Source organism: Crocodylus porosus, unplaced genomic scaffold (assembly GCF_001723895.1).
Source record: "Crocodylus porosus isolate Cpor-Errol unplaced genomic scaffold, CroPor_comp1, whole genome shotgun sequence".
Lineage (NCBI taxonomy): Eukaryota > Metazoa > Chordata > Crocodylia > Crocodylidae > Crocodylus > Crocodylus porosus.
The window spans coordinates 1,256,285-1,271,832 of NW_017728922.1; the positions used below are offsets into that span (position 1 = coordinate 1,256,285).

The following is a 15,548-nucleotide window of genomic DNA, read 5'->3' on the forward strand; positions in this document are numbered from 1 at the left end:
AGGGAAATCCCCACACCCAGGCAGGCCCCCAGGGCAGCTGTCCAGGCTTTTGACCAGCTTTAACTGCTGGTCTTGTCTGCCTTACAACCCTCCTCCTGATGCAGGCAGACCGCTGGCCTTTGCAGCAAACACCCACCTCTGTGCTCACGTCCCTTGCCCTGCCCGTGGCTGGGTCTTTATACTTTTTACATTCTCCCATCTCCTCTGCCCTTCTGCAATGGGGTGAACTCTTCTGGACATGATGGTCTGAGACACCGAGCTGGTCGCCTTTACAGGCACCTGTCTCATCGGTGATGTCCATGTTGTTGCATTCCTGCCCTCCCCCGGCGCACCCGTGCCCACAGAACTGAGTCAGACTCCAAACACAGGTTCACAAGTCCGACAAAGTCTCTGGGGAACCGTGGAGCAGCCTCTGTTCACTGGCCTTGGTGACCTTCTCCGGAGGAGATTGACAGAACAAAGAACAATGGTCTCAAGTTGCAGCAAGAGAAGTTGAGCTTGGATATTAGGAAAAACTTTCTCACTACGAAGGTGGTGAAGCACTGGAACAGGTTACCCAGAGCAGTGGTGGAAGCTCCTTCCTTGGAGGTTTGAAGACCCGAGTAGACAAGCCCTGGCTGGGATGATGCAGTTGGGGCTGGTCCTGCTTGGAGCACAGGGCTGGATTAGATGTGACCTCCTGCGGTCCCTTCCCAACCTCATTCTCTACGATTCTGTGGTTCTATGAAATCATTTTGGTGCACAGAAAATTGGCTCCCTCCACTTGCTCCTGCCTCCACAGCTTGTCCCTCCCCATCCTGCTTGCTGTGGTCTCAGAGTTGAGGTTCCTGGTGCTGCCTCTCCCCACTTTTTAGGTTCTAAGATGCTACAAGCAACTCCCAGGCCCATGGTACAGTGGCTGTTAGCCCCAACAGCTTCACTGTGTCCCAAGGAGGGTGCCTGGACCCATGGGTCCCCAGTAATGCCCACTGGGGTCTTCCTCTCTGCTCTGAGCACACTGGGGCATCTCCAGCACCCTCTGACACGAAGACCAGTGCCGTAACTGGATTCAGGTCTGCAAGGACCTGTGCACGGTGACTGCAGCCAAAGCCAGTCAGGGATCAGGGAAAGTGGACCACATGGGCAAATTCATGTCAGGAAGCTGAGGAGGGTTCCTAGGCTGCCCAAGGAGGGACATGTGTGGGGCCTGTCCAGGCTCTTGGCAGCAGGGAGGCAGGACCTGTGGAGCTAGCCCATAAGAAACAGGAGAAGGCTCCTGAGACAAGATGGGGCCTGGTGGCCTGGATCCAGCCCGATGGGCTGCTGCCCCTTCCTCCATGGTGATTCCCATGGAACAATGACCATATGCCCCATGATGAGCACAGCCCCTTTCAAGATGTCTGTGTGGCCCCATGTCCACCCACCTCCACCTCTTTGCTGCAGCAGCAGTGATTTGTCCCAGCCTCATGACCAGAGGAGAGGGGAGCTTGGACTCTGTGCAATGCTACATAGGTGCCAGCCTCCTGCTGCTGCCCTTCAGCCAGAGGCACAGCAGAATAACTTGGAGCGAGAATTGAAGGCTCAGCTGGCTCTGGGAACGACAGCAAGACAGAAACAGCCTCATCCAAATGGCTGCACTCAGGGAGCTGCTTGGACAGCAGCACCCCAGGAAAGGCCGTTACCCACAGTGCTGTTATGGTTGTTATTTATTACGTGCATTGCAGCAACCCAGAGGCTCACTGGACTGGGCTGGGCCCAAACAGAGGAAAAGACTGTCCCTGCCCACGTGAGCTCACAGCCTAAGGTAGCAATGAGGCACAGCATGAGGGTGTATTGAACAGCAAGACAGCAGGGGACAGAGAGGATGGGCATGGTGCTGGGAACACAGGCTCCACAGAGCCCGCTGCTGCAAGCCCTTTAAAGCGATGTGTCTGTGTGGAGCTCTGCCCCGACACACAGTGCTGCCACCGTGGCCGTTCCTGGCTCCATGCCCTCCCCTCCTCCTTGGTTCCGAGGCACATCTGTCTGCTTCCGTCTGCTCCATGCTTCTCCCTCAGAGGTTTCGCACTTGTTTTCTCCTTCGCTTGTATTTGAGGCTGACCCTGATCACCTAGGGTGAAAGACAAGGAAGCAGAGCACTCATTAGCTCCTGAGGCGACAGCAGTAGCCATAAAGGCCGCACGTCTGGCCAGCTTCATCTCACCCACCAGATTTCAGCAGTGCTGCGGGCAACACCTTCTGCAGTAGACACCTTCACCAGTCTACATGACAGGCCGAGGCTAAGGCCACTTTCACCCAGTGTGCTCCTGCCTGCAGCCTGATGTTGCATTTGCTGCTGGAAACTGCTGGGTTTGGGAATCCAGATGCGCACAGAAAAGTCACCAACACAGAGCTCTCTCCCTGCCTGCCCCTTCTCACTGGGGCTCATTCTGCCTGTAGCAGAAGGGGAAGAGTCACCCCCACAGAGGAAAACGGGGTGCAGTCTCTTTTCCACGAAGGCCTGGCCTGGCAGGCTGCCCCTGAGCACTGATTCCAGGTGCCTTTATAGCCTTGGGTCCCATGACCAAGCAGCAAGCCTGGTACCCTCCTCTTGCCAGGCCAGACTCACACCAGGTGGGCCTCATCATTCATCTGGGAATCACCTTCAGGTGGGAAATGAGATCTCCCTCAGAGGGGCAGCCCTGAGCTCCTACCCTGAGCCTGGCCCTGCAAAACCCTCTGGGTGCCACTAAGACCCACCAGGATGAGGATGATGCTGAGCAGCCCCTTCCCCACACTGAAGGCCAGCAGCCCCAGGACGGCAGCAAGGACAGGAATCAGTGGCTCCCGGCAGCAGGTGGAGTTGGGGCTTGTGCTGCCCTCCCGCTCAGGACCCCGCGGCGACGTCCCCGTGGGTGAAGTGCCCAGCCAGGGTGCTGAACAGTCTGCAGACAAAAAAGAGGTGTGTTCAGGGCTAGACCTCCCTGAGGCAGAGGGCCAGACGCAGAGCGATTTCCCAGCCTCTTCTGCTGGCAGCCGCACTCCAGCCTGGGAAAGGGGGTGTTGGAAGGTGGAGTGGGGCATCCACGTCCCAACGACAAGCTGTGGCAGCTGGCACCGGGTCCCAGGCACCAGGGAGCTCATTTGTAGAGAGCGTGTTACAAATGATGCGGCCCCAGATTTACTCCCCTCTCCCCAGCAGGTGATCTCAGAGCATGGGGCTTGTCTCGGGGCTCTGGTCCCTGGATGTTAACTCAGAGATTGAACAGAGTTATCTTGGAGGGACCTGGGGTCACTCAGGGCAGACTCTGGCTGGGCATGTTCTGAGCAGAGATATGCTTGCCTTTGCCCATCCCTGCTTGATGACCACGCTGAGGTTATTAACAGGTGGGTGAGGGGGAATGGCAATGCACCACAGGCAGCTGGGGGACAGGCTCACTCCGAGATGAGGGGCTTCAAAGGCAGCTCATGCCTGTGTGGCCTGGGCCCAGGGCTGCCCTGGCAGGAGCAGGGCAGGGGAGGAAACGGCCTGAAGTGGACGTTCTCTCTACACCTCTGGTCCAGGATGGGGCACTTCCCACGACAGTGAGAGAGGCGAGGGCCCAGGCTCAACTCAGTGAGCTGCCTCCGACCAACCTCCTGTGCAGGCACCAGGACAGATGTCGGCTCTGGAGAGGGGGGCACGTGGCCGGGCTGGTGAGGAAGCCTGTGTGGGAAGGGAAATGTAGGAAGCCGATTTAAGTACAGGTTTGCTCCATGCATCCTGGCCTTGGCTCAATTCTGATGCTGTGACTCAGCAATCCACCTACTTCCGCTGCAGTCCTGGCAGCCCCTGGCTCTCTCCAGAGGCTGCTAGTCCTGGCATACTGCTGCTATTAACCCTGCTTGGACCAGGGGGTTCATTGCTCCCACCGGCTGCTGGAGGCTCCAGGACAGCAATGACGGTGTCCTCCCAACCTGCCTGGCTAATGAGCTCAAGCAGAAAACTGCCCCCGTGACGGCAGCAACTTCTGAGCTGCAGCAGGGCTGGACACCGTCATGGGTGAACCAGCCAGCTGCCTGGGGCCTGGACAGAAAGAGGGCCCAAAAATGGCAAGTTTTTAATTATTATTGTCATTATCTCTGGTGAAGGGGGGCCCCATGCTAAAAGGCCTCCAGGAGTCTAGGTACGGTGCTGATCTGCAGCCACGCGGCATAGCTCCTCGTTAGCCCCTGCAGCTCATTGCTGCCTGCCGAGAGCCCCTGGCTGCTGGAGGCCATGCTAGGGATGCCCTTCCTTCCCAGTCAGTTTGGGATCGATGCCCTGTCTCTCAGCAGCCCCAGGCACTTTTCTCAAGTGCAGGGTGTTCACCTTGGGTTCCTGGCCAGGTCCAGTGCCAGGAATCCCATTAGCTTCCTAAATGCCCTGGATTTTTCAAGTGGGACCAGTATTTCCTGGCAGCCCTGCTGGCGGCTGGAGTGCTACATGGACTGTGCCTGGTGGCCAGGGGAAGTGACACCACTCTGGGGACATAACAGTGGGACCATGACAGCCTGTGTTGGCATGCTGGGGCTGAGGAGGACCATTATTCAATTACACTCATAATTAGTTCAGCAAGGAGCTGCATCCATTTTCCTCCCACCTGCTGCAGGGCAGTTGCAAAAGTGACTGTTGAGGCAAACAAAGACAGGGCCACATCCCGCTGTGGTAGGGCAGGCGTGACTCATTGGCTCCCCATACACAAGGGCTGTTTGACTGCTGGGTGGAGAGTTCTGCCTGACTTCTCTGCACCACAACAGTCAACATGAATAGCTGGCCACGTGCCCCTTGTCTCTGGGGCAGCTCCACTGTTTACACACAGTGTCATGTCTCATTTTGTTTCATTAACTCCATGACACTGGCAGACACAACGCAGGCCAGGAGGTGGATTGCACAGACCCTGCTTCATCAAGTAGGACTTGCTTTTTCTTAAATGCATAGAACAAGATCATCCCCTGGTAGCACACAGAGAAGGAAACTTCTCCCCCCCCCACCCCCCAACAGTACACAGAGGAGGAAACTCTCCCCCCCAGCACACAGAGGAAGAAACCTCTCCCCCTCACCACGTCCGGCTGAGTATGGGCTTCTAGGTTATAGAGCAGCAGGCATGGCGGGGTTGACCACAAAAGTTCAAAGGGTCTTGGGGTTCCTTCCCCCTCCCTGGAGCATGAGAAAAGGAAAAAAGGGATGGTGACTGCAAGGGCAGGTATCCAGTGCCCCATGTGAAGGGCAGCCCCTGGGAACTACTGTGAAATAAGCAGCTGTTCTGTATCAGTGAGGCTGGCAGCTGTCCAAGATGCCATTATTTTATTTCACCTACGCCCTCTTTGTGCCACAGGAGGGGGAAGCTTGGGGCCCCGTGTCTCCTGCCTGCCTGCTTTCCAAGCTCTTCGCATCACTGTGGTGCCTGGCCTTCAATGCCTGTGGTTCTGGCCCAGCCACCTCACCTGACACCCGCAGGATGACGTCTGCCTGCTGATTGAAATGTCCCACATTGGCCCACAGGGAGCAGCGATAAGTGCCAGCGTCCTCTGGCCGGACCTTAGGAATGACCAGCGACTGCTGCTCGTCCATCAGGAACTGCCGCTGGATCTTGTCATACACTGTCGTCCTGTTCTTGAGGTTCCGAATCAGCCCCATTTCCTGGCTGCTGTTGACGACCTGCAACGCAGCAACAGGATCCCGTTAGTGCATCAGGGCACGTGGCACAGCCTGGCAAACCGGGCTGCCGGTTAAATTAGGGCAGAACAGACCAACTCCCATTGCTGGGCACTAACATCTTCTCATGCACCTGCCTGTGGCACTGCCTTACATTCACACAGCCACGCAGCATGTGTAAACCGGGCAGAGGGGCTCCCAGGATGCAGCAACCAGCACTTCTCACAGAGTCAGCTGGGATAAGGCAGCAGGCAGTGCCATGGGGGTCTCTCTGTGCCCACGTACCCGTAACCCCAACTGTCCGTGGCACCTGAAACAAATAGAAGGAGCCCTGGATACCCTCTTTCCCCTCCAGACTGTCCCCAGGTGCACTGGCCCTGAGAGTGTGTAAAGAGCTGTGCTGCGGTTTAGAAAAGCGCTGGCTCTTCCAAGTGGTTCAGGACATGTGCTGCCTCTGTGGGAGGGCGCTACCTTGTACCAGCCACTGGCCCAGAAGTTCTGCATCCCTTTGGCAGCAGGGGAGCAAGGGAGGACTGCTGCTGCCCCACACTGGCTGTCCATGGACACTGCTGCCACTGCCAGTCTTTGCAGGAGGAGCCACAGGCAGCCAAGAGCTGGAAGTGGGAAGAGAGACTCAGTTAGGAGTGCAGCCTCGAATCCAGGAAAGGCTTCCCATCCACCCTCCTCCGAGCTCTCCACACAGGCTGCAGTCCCCGCCGGAGGTTGCTCTGCACCCACAGAGAGGGGCAGGCGCCGTTGCAGGTTCTAGCACCCCCGCCCTTTGCGGTGGTGCTGGCACTGCTGAGCTCCAAGCCTCGGGCTGAGGTTTCAAAGAGCTGTGAGAAAGCTCCTGCTGCCTCTTGGAGTTATTTTGAATCATTTTCAAGAGAGAGTTGACCTTCAAAGCCCCTTGGTATGAGCCAAATGAGGCTCTGGAGCAGCCCACGGCTGAAGCACTGTAAGGCAGAGCCACCCGCCTGTGCTCCCCAATCCGGCCGGCGCCGGCAAGCCTGAGGGCCTACAACAAGGAATTACATAAAGTACAGGTCCGGAGCACCTGTTCTTCCTGCTGGGGCAGGGGCAGCGACACCACGGCTGAAAATCAGGATGCTCTGATTTCGGTGCTGGACTCCAGGCCCCCTGAGCCAGCACGTTTCAGCCTCTTCCTTCTGCCTGTACTTGCAGGTGTCAAATCTTACTGAAAGCTCCCCGGCTTTCACTGGAACAGCTCACCCCATGAAGCCCCCTTCCCTGCCACAGGGGCCAAGGCTTGGGGACCCGTGGCCCAGCTCTGTTTGGGACTTTTCACCAAATCTTGAATGCAGTCGGGTGCAGCTGACATACTGTTACTCAGGCCCAGGCAAACCTGAAAGGTTCTGCTAGTGAAGCTGCAGCACTTTGCTGCAATGAATCACATCTGTGATCAGCGCAGCTCTGCCAGCCAGAGCACTAGCATGGTGCACTTATACTAGTCCCAAACTCCTTTGGCCGGTACAGAAACCACTGGAACAGCCAGAGAGCTCTTCCCCAAGCTAAGCTGGACCCAGAAGGGTGACTTGCCAACGCAGCAGCACAGGCAGCCTCTTCCCAATGCACACCAGGTTTAGTACCCCCAAAACGTTCAAAAGCAGCAGCAAAGAGAGCTGTTACAGCTGTGCTGTCCTCCAGATGGGTTTGCTCTGTTGCGCTGAACCCGTTCAAATCCAGAGAGAAGCTCACAACACCGTTAGCAGATACAGTGGGCAATGAGCAAAGGGACTTGCTGCTCTGGCAGTGCTTGCCAACGCCATCCAAGTACCTCCCGGACTCTGCCGCAGTCCAGATACTGCCTCGGCGACCACGGTCCCGGAGCACCCTGTGATAAGTAAGCTGCTTGCCCTCCCCATAGCCTCTGGGAGGTGGGAAAGAACTTCCTTCTCCTGCTTCCAGATGGAGATCAAGGCCGAGAAAAACAAAGTTTAGGGCTGGCTGGAAAGTATATCTCGGAGCATCTGGCACTGAGCACAATGACACAGAGAATTGGGTGCCAACCCAGCTTTTGCTGCTGCCTTCAGGGCTGGTTCTTCGTCAGAGGTGGAAAATTGTGACTTTCACTCGAAACTAGAACCTGAAACCTCACAGCTCTGTACATAGTCTCTGTATTATACTCTGCAGACTCTGCCCACGTTTGGTGACCTTCTGCAAATGGTGTTAACAAAAAAGGATTGTGACATGGGAATGATCAATTAAGATCAAAAGAGAACAGTGTTCTCCATCCTCTTTACTGCAGGCCTTCAAATATTTGAGAACTGCTAGCATGTCCCCTTCAGTCTCCTTTCCTCCACACTAAACAGCTTACCTCTCTCAACCCTTCCTCATCTGGCTGCGTTTCAGCCTCTCTATCGTCTTTCTTGTTTGCTTCTGGAACCTCTGCACTTTCTGCACATCCTTCCTAAAAGGACTCTGTCGACCTGAGCTCCTCAAAGTATTGAGACAATTTTGATTTCTAATCCCGCCCTCCGAAGTTTCTGCTGCCTCTCCCAGCTTGGTGTCATCTGGCATCTTCAGAGGCGTGCTCTGTCTTCCACCATCCAGGTCATTCGGGAAAATACCAAATAACATCAGACTAAGAAGAAACTCCCACGATACAAGGCTGTTTTGGGCTACGTCCTTCCAGTCTGACAACAAACAGGTGCCAACTGCTCTTTAACTATGTCTTTTCAATGTTATGGGCACAGCCAACATACAAACAATACGTGAACAACGGTTATAGAGGAAATGTTCTCATTTAATTTGTTTTTAGAAATAAATGTACCCCCTCCCAAGCTGCAGCCCCCCCAGACAAGTAATAGCACTCTCCCTGGATCTTAACATCAAGTGACGCTCAGGGAGCAATGCATAGTAGTGGCACGAGACCAAGACCTTTGGCTTCCTGAGAGAGAGCCTGTCCCATGTATCTCTTCCCCAGCACACAAGTGCCAGTGACAAGATGAGGAGGAAGTTACCAAGTGAATAAATTCCTGATGAGGACTCACCCAAGGGCAACATCTGCGTAGTCTGGGTGCATGCAGGGGCAAGAGCTCCCGACTCTCAGAGTTTCCTGCTCTGCTGAATGGAAAGCAGTGGGCTTGTTTATGAAGAAAATGAAAGCTGGCTGCTGAAGACTGTGATACCCAGTGTAAAGTACCCGCTGTGGGTGAGGAAACGGGTCACAGAGTCCTCAGCTTGCGGTGAGCAATGCGTTAGATTGACACTCACCATCCTGGCACCGAAGGGGCGTGTGGGCTCCCCCCATGTCCCCACAGCCAGCTTTCTCCCATTCAGACTCAAGCATTCTCTTGCCTGCTTATTCTGCCAGGCGCTCCACGCTCTCTGTCACCCATAAGGCCGATGCTCTCCCCTTCCTCCAATTCATCCAGAAAACCTCGGTCTGCCTGAACCCGCCCAAGCGAGGAGGCTTTGGAAATAAACTTTCCGACGACTCAGAACCGGCCGCACCAGACTGCCTACACTGGGCTGTTGCACACAAAGGGCCAATCCTGACCCAACCGAAGTCGGTGGCAACGGTCCCGCTAACTTCAATGGATACGGGCTCAAAATCTCATCCGGTGCATCAGTCCTACCTATCGCACGTCAGACTTTCCGTCTCTCGTCGAAGATCACAAAATCCCACGGGGCAGGGACCACGTGTCCCACCACGTACGACAGCATCAGTGGTCTCGCTGAAGTCGTGCTGTATCTTGCCTGCAATTTCCTTCCGCACCCAAGGCCAGCAATGCCACCAGCGGCAGAGATTAGACTGGGTCTCGACACACACGCTGGCAGGTTTGGTCATCTCGCTATCTCCCAGGTGCCCCTGAAGACAAGGCTTGCCCACCCGGGTCCCCGCCCTGCACAGCGAGATAACACTTCTCCACGTGAGAGAGCAGATATCGGGGGTGAGCACCAAGCCTCTAGTGTCCCACCGCACCTGGACGAGGCACCCAAAAGAAACGAGCCTGGTATTTCGCTTATTTTACCAGAAATCTTAACCGCTGCCTGTGTGGACAGCACGGGGTGCGCTTGCGAAGCCCTGTCCCAAACGAAGGGGATGTCCGACCCCTGGGACGGCACTTGTTCTAAGCCGCCAGCCCAACGTGTTACAGCAGAAGCGACGGGAGGAGAGAATGACCCCCGCCTGGCCCGTGTGGGTGCCTGGCGGAGGCCGGCAGCTGAGGGCGGATCCGGGATGTAATGGGCGGCGTGCAGGGTGCGGGGTCCCCCGCGGACCAACCACCGCACCCATGTGTCTCCAGCGCCAAGGGCCAAGACACCCGACGAAGGCGCCGGGGCCTGGCACAGGGGAGTCGAAGGCAGGGCCACTTCCCCCCGCGCAATGAAGGGGTCAGCAGGAAGGTGGGGTGGGGTGGGGCAAGGCGCAGGTGTGGGCGGAGCCGAGGGGAGGCGGGGCCCGATGCCCCGCCCCTTGCCAAGATGGCGCCCCCGACGGCCGGTTGCCATGGTGGCGCGCCGCTCTTCCGGCGCCGCTCAATGACGTTGCCCGCAGAGCCAAGGAGCGCCGTTTCCGGGTGCGACGGCTCGCGCCGCAGGCGGGATGGGGGCGGCCCGAGACCCCGAGCAGCCGCCGGGCCCGCCCGAGGATGAGGGGCCGCACGAGGGCGACGGGCAGCTCGTCAGCACGGTGAGACCCCCGCCCCGGGCTGCCCCTTCCATGTCCCCCCAGTCCTGGCCCCCGCTCTATACCTCCCCCCTTCATAGCCCCCTCCCGGAGCTTCCCCCCAGTCCTGTCGCCCCCCCGCCACCCGGAGCTGCCACCCCTCTATGCTTCCTCAGTCCTATCCACCCTTTATACCTCCCCTTGGGGCTTCCCCTCTTCACACACCACCCGGGGCTGCCGCCTGCCGTGGCCCGGGTCTCGGGGTCCCGTGCAAGCACCCACTCTTCGGCTGTCCCTGCAGAGCCCCTGGAACATCATGATCAAACACCGGCAGGTGCAGCGGCGTGGGCGGCGCTCGCAGATGACCACCAGGTAAGCGCAGCCCCCCCCCGGTCCCCGTTGAGCCCGGGCCATACCCCCACTGCAGAGGAAGGCCAGCCCCTGGTGCAGACCAGGCTGAGCAGGGGGAATCCCTTCCTGCCCCCCTGGGTTTAGCATAGGGGCAAGACCCTCCAGCCTGGCCCTTGTGGGGTTGGTGCTACCCGGCCCCACCTAAAGACTGAGGCTCAGCCTGCAGCCAGGTCGGCGCTGTTGGGCTCCTGGCTCGCTCCTGCTGGAAGGGGAGCATCCTGTTGCTGTCCCCAGCCTCTAGCACAGGGGTACACAACGTTTTTGGGCCTCATTTCCAAAACACCTGCAGCCTCAACTCGTGAAATGTTGGCAGGCCAGGGCAGATGGCATGGGAGCTGTGAGGGTACGATCCTTGTTGTAGGAGAACGGACCTGGCCCTTTCCCTGCCCTCTGCCCAGAGGCACACGTGCCAAGCAAAATGCCTTTCTGTGCCATACTCTGGCACCCATACCAGGGGTTCACTATTCCTGCTTCAGCCCCTCAGGCATTGCTGACGGGTTGAGAAGGGAGCTGTATCAATCCCTTCTCTTAGCAGGCCAGGGTTTCAGAGCTGCTGGTAGTCAGGTGCTAGAACAGAGAAGTAACAGGCTGGCAGCCTGGAGACTTGTTAGGTGCAGAGACCTGTATGTTCTCATCAGAAACCGTGGGACTAGAAGGCATTTGGGTGCCCCAGCATGCTAGAGAAGAGATAGGAAAAGGAGGGGGTCAGCATGGCAAAGCTTTCTGGTACAGCTTCCCCTGCATTCAGCTTCACAGATCCTATGGTCTCCATGGACTTGCTGCGAGCTGTTCTGCAACCGAGCATCAATGAGGAGATCCAGAATGTCTTCAACAAGTACATGAAGGTAAAAGCCCTTGAGGAGAGAGGGGCTTCTTCTGCCTCCAGCCTATGAAGTTATGCCCTGTTCCTGTGAGCCCCCAGCCTGTGGCCATGTGTTGCTCTGTCCAGGCTGAAAGGGCAGATGCCCCTCCTGCCCCCTTCCAGAGGGTTTAGACACATGGAGGGCATTTAACAGCTTGAGGTGAGGGAGGGTGATTCCTGGAAGGGAACAGAACCACCCCCTCTTTGAAGCATCCAGCAGAGCCCGAGTCCCAGGATGCAGGGCTGACCTGACCACAGGTGGTTGCAAGGCTGCTGGCTTCTGACTGTGCCTAGCTGTGAGCTTGTGCTGAGGACAGAGGCCTGTGCAAGGAGACTGCTGGGGAGAGGGGTAATGCAACCAGCATCGCTCTCACCCTCCCGGGGGGTCCTTCTCCAGTTCTTCCAGAAAGCAGCGAGCAATGTGCGAGAGAACGTGGGGGAGGAAGTGGACTCAGAGCAGCTGATCCAGGAGACGTGTCGGAACTGCCTGGAACAGGTAGGCACATGCCATTGCAGTAGGCCGCAGGGGCCCAGCCCCTGAATCACCAGGGAGGAGCCGGGTGAAGACAACAACTGCTTGACACTTTAGTCCCTGGAGGACACAGCAGTATGAGCCAGGCCCCCCAGCTTCACTGTGTGAGATGTCCTCCATGCCGACAGGCGTGTGTATCTGTGTGAAGTAGTCACCACTTGTGTGGATTGGCCAGCGGTGGCACTTTGGAGCTGCAAGCACTTCTCTCCAGCCCCTGCTCTGTGGTGACTTAAGCTAGGAAAGGAGGGGAGCCAGGGCTGTGCAGCCAGTGCGAACTGCTTCTCTGGCTCTGCCTGGGCCAGCCTGACACACAGCAATGCAGAGGGAACCTCAGCAGAGCTTCCATCCCTATGATGATCTGAGGCCAGCCATGACACGCTTAGCGGTGCACTGGCTGCATCTGGCCAGGTGGCTGTGACCTCTCCTTTTAGGGCACTGACCCTGTACTACCCTCTGCTCCCAGATCAGACTAGTGCAACACAATTCAAGTGGCTTTGCACTTGGGATGGAGGCTCAGACAAACGGGTGCAAATTGGAGGCTTGTGTTTTGCAGAGCAAGGGACACTCCTGGGGGTTCTGGTGCCTACACTGCCTGCCCACTTGTCTGCAGGGGGAGCTTACAGAGGTGGTCATGACCTGTGTGGCCCCTCCCAGCCTGTGACAGCTCTCTGTGCCAAGCAGCCATCCCAGTGGCCAGCAGAAGCATGAAGGCTGAATCCCCTTGTTGAAAGGGGAAGGGCTGCTGGATGGGCCATCTCTGTGGGCACTGCAGAGTACTAGAGCTTCCTCTCCCTCCTTCACGGCCTGGAATTAGCCTGGATATGGGGACCACATGGGCACGTTACAAAAGCCCTCCTGGCAGGGTTCTGGAGTGGGCGCTGTGTTCCCCAGAAAGGGGAAGTGGTGGGCAGGAGCCCTCTGTGTGGGAGGCCAGCCAGCCAAGTTCCCATCCGAAAGGGGATTTGGAGGCTACAGGGCAGGGGTGAGTGTGGTTACATGTGAGGAACTTGGGAGCCTTGGGGAGGGGGCTTGTTTACTGTGGGACCTGAGATGCAGAGCTGTGAGCTGGCTTTTGGTTCTCTGAGAGAGGAAGTAACCCTTGCAGGATCAGCTTTGCCTTCTCCCTGCGAGAACCCATGCCCTGGGCAGCCCATTCTGGCCTGTTCCGTCAGAACCCTCCCTGCCCTGAAAAACCTACTTGTGTAAGGGAGGTGATTGGGCCATGGGGTCAGAACCTGGATGGGCAGGATTTGTTACTTCAGGGATCTATGCCAGAGGCAGTTCTGAACGAATCCCAGCAGTGACTGCAGCCTGTGGGGAGAGAATCTGTTCCACCTCCAGCCCTGTGCCCCCTTTTACCTCCGTCTGGGGTCCTAAAAGTACAGCAGCTTCCAGTGGTGCCCATAGCCCTTCCCTCTCTTCCCTAGGCCAAGCTGCTGTTTTCTGATGGCAAGAAGGTGATCCCCAGGCTGGCCCACGAGCAGCCGGCACCCAAGGTAGACCCTTCTGTTCATCCCAAAAGGCTGAGCTTCTTTGGGTATCTGAGGCAGGACTGCTGCTGACCGGACTTCTAGGGACTGTCCAGCAGGAGCTAGGCAAAGCCTATGGCCATTCTTACACAGTCCTTTTGATGACTGAGGGAGACCCTGGGGTGTGGCAGTACAGGGGTGTCCCAGGCAGTGTCCTAGTCCTGCCACAGAACTGCAGGGGAAAGGGTGGCATCCCTGGGCTCTGTCTGCTCCACTGTTGTGCCAATGAGGTGGGGAGGGGGACAGGGGGAGAAGAGGACTTGCGCATAGCAGCAGGTCCCAGGCCTGGTCATGGATTTGGGCAATCAGCATCCCATGTGCCCTTGTGGGGCAGCATCCAGATTTCTCCCTCCAAGTTTGGTGTGGCTGGTGGGGGCTGGGGCTGGTGTAAAGGACTGCGTTTACCCATTGCCCACTTCTTTGCCAGCGTGCTCGGCAAGTAGAGGAGGAGTCCAGTCAGCGAGGAAGCCCCATTCCCAAGAAGGTAAGAGGATTCCCCAGCAGTCCTGGCTCCATTGCTCGTATTCCCAGAGAGCCACTGGAACTGGACATGGCTAAAGCAGCCTACCCAGCAGGGAGCGCGCACACACAGGTGCATGATGGAGAGCTTCTCTCTTCCAGAGGAAGGGGCGGCCTCCTGGACAGAGTCTGTTGAACGACCGTGGGGCCTCGGGCATGGCTACGTAAGTATAGGGCTCAGTTAGGAGTGGAGAGCAAAGACTGCCTGGGCACCCAAGGGCAGGGGGGGTGTGAGCAGTCAGCTCACACTCATCTGGCGCCCCTTGCCCAAGTGGCAGCTGGAAGAGCGTTCCCAGCCAAAGCAGCTTGTCCCCCGAGGCAGTCCCTAGGGTTCTGTCCCACACAGGCTGCTTCAGCTGATCCCTCTGGGAACTCATCCCTGCTCTGGCTTTTCCTCTGCAGGTGGAAGCTCAAATCCTCGGAGCTGCTGCGGCGCGACGGGCCAAAGGTAGGTGCCTACCCCTGTTGTGGCTGGAGCAGTGGTGCTTGGTGAAGTCTCGCTGCCTCTCCCGCTCTCAGCAAATGAGGCTGGAGTGATGTCCCTCCAATGTGTGGCTTGTTCTAGTCCGTGCTTTGCCCTGCTCTGCCCCTCAGTGCATGGGACAGGGGAAGCCCTTGCCTGCCACCTGCCTACCCCAGAGCCTCTGCCTGCTCCCTGGCACAGCCCTGTGGCTCAGATGACATGGAAACCTCCTGGCTGGGTGTACTGGACTCCAGGGCAACTTGCTGTGCCTGGGAGGTCTGAAAAGCTCCACTGCCTGTTTCAGCGGCCAAACAAGAGACTTGTTTCCTCCTCCACGGAAACCTGAGCCTGCAGCGAGCTGTCCCCCTAGAGCAGGGGCCCATTGCAGACATGGGAGAAGGGGGTGAGAGGTTGCAGGGGGGCTGATCTATGCCTGTTCAGACTCTGTCTCCCCTTTCCCTGTGGCTCTGCAGTGGGATCCTTCCCGGCTGACTGAGACCACGACTTTTGTGCTGGGATCTCGAGCAAACAAGTAAGGAACTGTCTCTGGGGCAGCAGCAGGGCAGTGCTGCCCTTGGGGGTGGGAGCCTGCGGGAATCCTGTTGCCAGGTAAATTCCTCTGAGTGGAGGAGACAGTGTGGGCTCAGGGCGGAGGGAGCCTGCAGGCACCCTCTGCGCAGGCCTAACCCTGCTGCTCGTTCCTCTTTCAGAGCTCTGGGGATGGGAGGAACCAGAGGGCGGCTCTACATCAAACACCCGCACCTCTTCAAGGTCAGGAACCACAGTGCCTTGCTTCCTTTGGGGCCTGCGCAGGGCTCTTGCAAGGGGGTGGGGAACACGCATGCTCTGCCTCTCCCATGCCTAAGGTATATAGTTTCATAGTTTCTAGGGTCGGAAGGGACCTGAGTAGATCATCTAGTCCAACCCCCTGCCATGGCAGGAAAGAGTACTGGGGTCAAAT

The 15,548-nt window shown here is 57.5% G+C and overlaps 2 protein-coding genes across 2 annotated transcripts in view; one reads left to right on the top strand and one right to left on the bottom strand.

Annotated features, from left to right (window-relative positions):
• Positions 1-1,667: 1,667 nt before the first annotated feature.
• On the bottom strand, positions 1,668-9,099 carry LOC109313115. The gene is made up of 5 exons (XM_019539520.1): positions 8,650-9,099; positions 6,107-6,249; positions 5,425-5,638; positions 2,719-2,903; positions 1,668-2,089 (listed from the first exon to the last, which is right to left on the bottom strand). Exons 1-5 carry the CDS (start codon positions 8,660-8,662, stop codon positions 2,033-2,035), a joined length of 612 nt encoding a protein of 203 aa, XP_019395065.1. The 5' UTR covers positions 8,663-9,099; the 3' UTR covers positions 1,668-2,032.
• Positions 9,100-10,161: 1,062 nt separating this feature from the next.
• DNTTIP1 (deoxynucleotidyltransferase terminal interacting protein 1) overlaps positions 10,162-15,548 on the top strand; it is an 8,270-nt gene continuing 2,883 nt past the window's right edge. The window contains exons 1-10 of the mRNA XM_019539521.1: positions 10,162-10,295; positions 10,573-10,643; positions 11,431-11,527; positions 11,942-12,040; positions 13,504-13,572; positions 14,033-14,089; positions 14,227-14,288; positions 14,527-14,572; positions 15,061-15,119; positions 15,298-15,358. Of these exons, the coding sequence (XP_019395066.1) occupies positions 10,209-10,295; positions 10,573-10,643; positions 11,431-11,527; positions 11,942-12,040; positions 13,504-13,572; positions 14,033-14,089; positions 14,227-14,288; positions 14,527-14,572; positions 15,061-15,119; positions 15,298-15,358 (708 nt within the window). The 5' untranslated portion in view covers positions 10,162-10,208. The remainder of the gene's footprint in view (positions 10,296-10,572; positions 10,644-11,430; positions 11,528-11,941; positions 12,041-13,503; positions 13,573-14,032; positions 14,090-14,226; positions 14,289-14,526; positions 14,573-15,060; positions 15,120-15,297; positions 15,359-15,548) is intronic.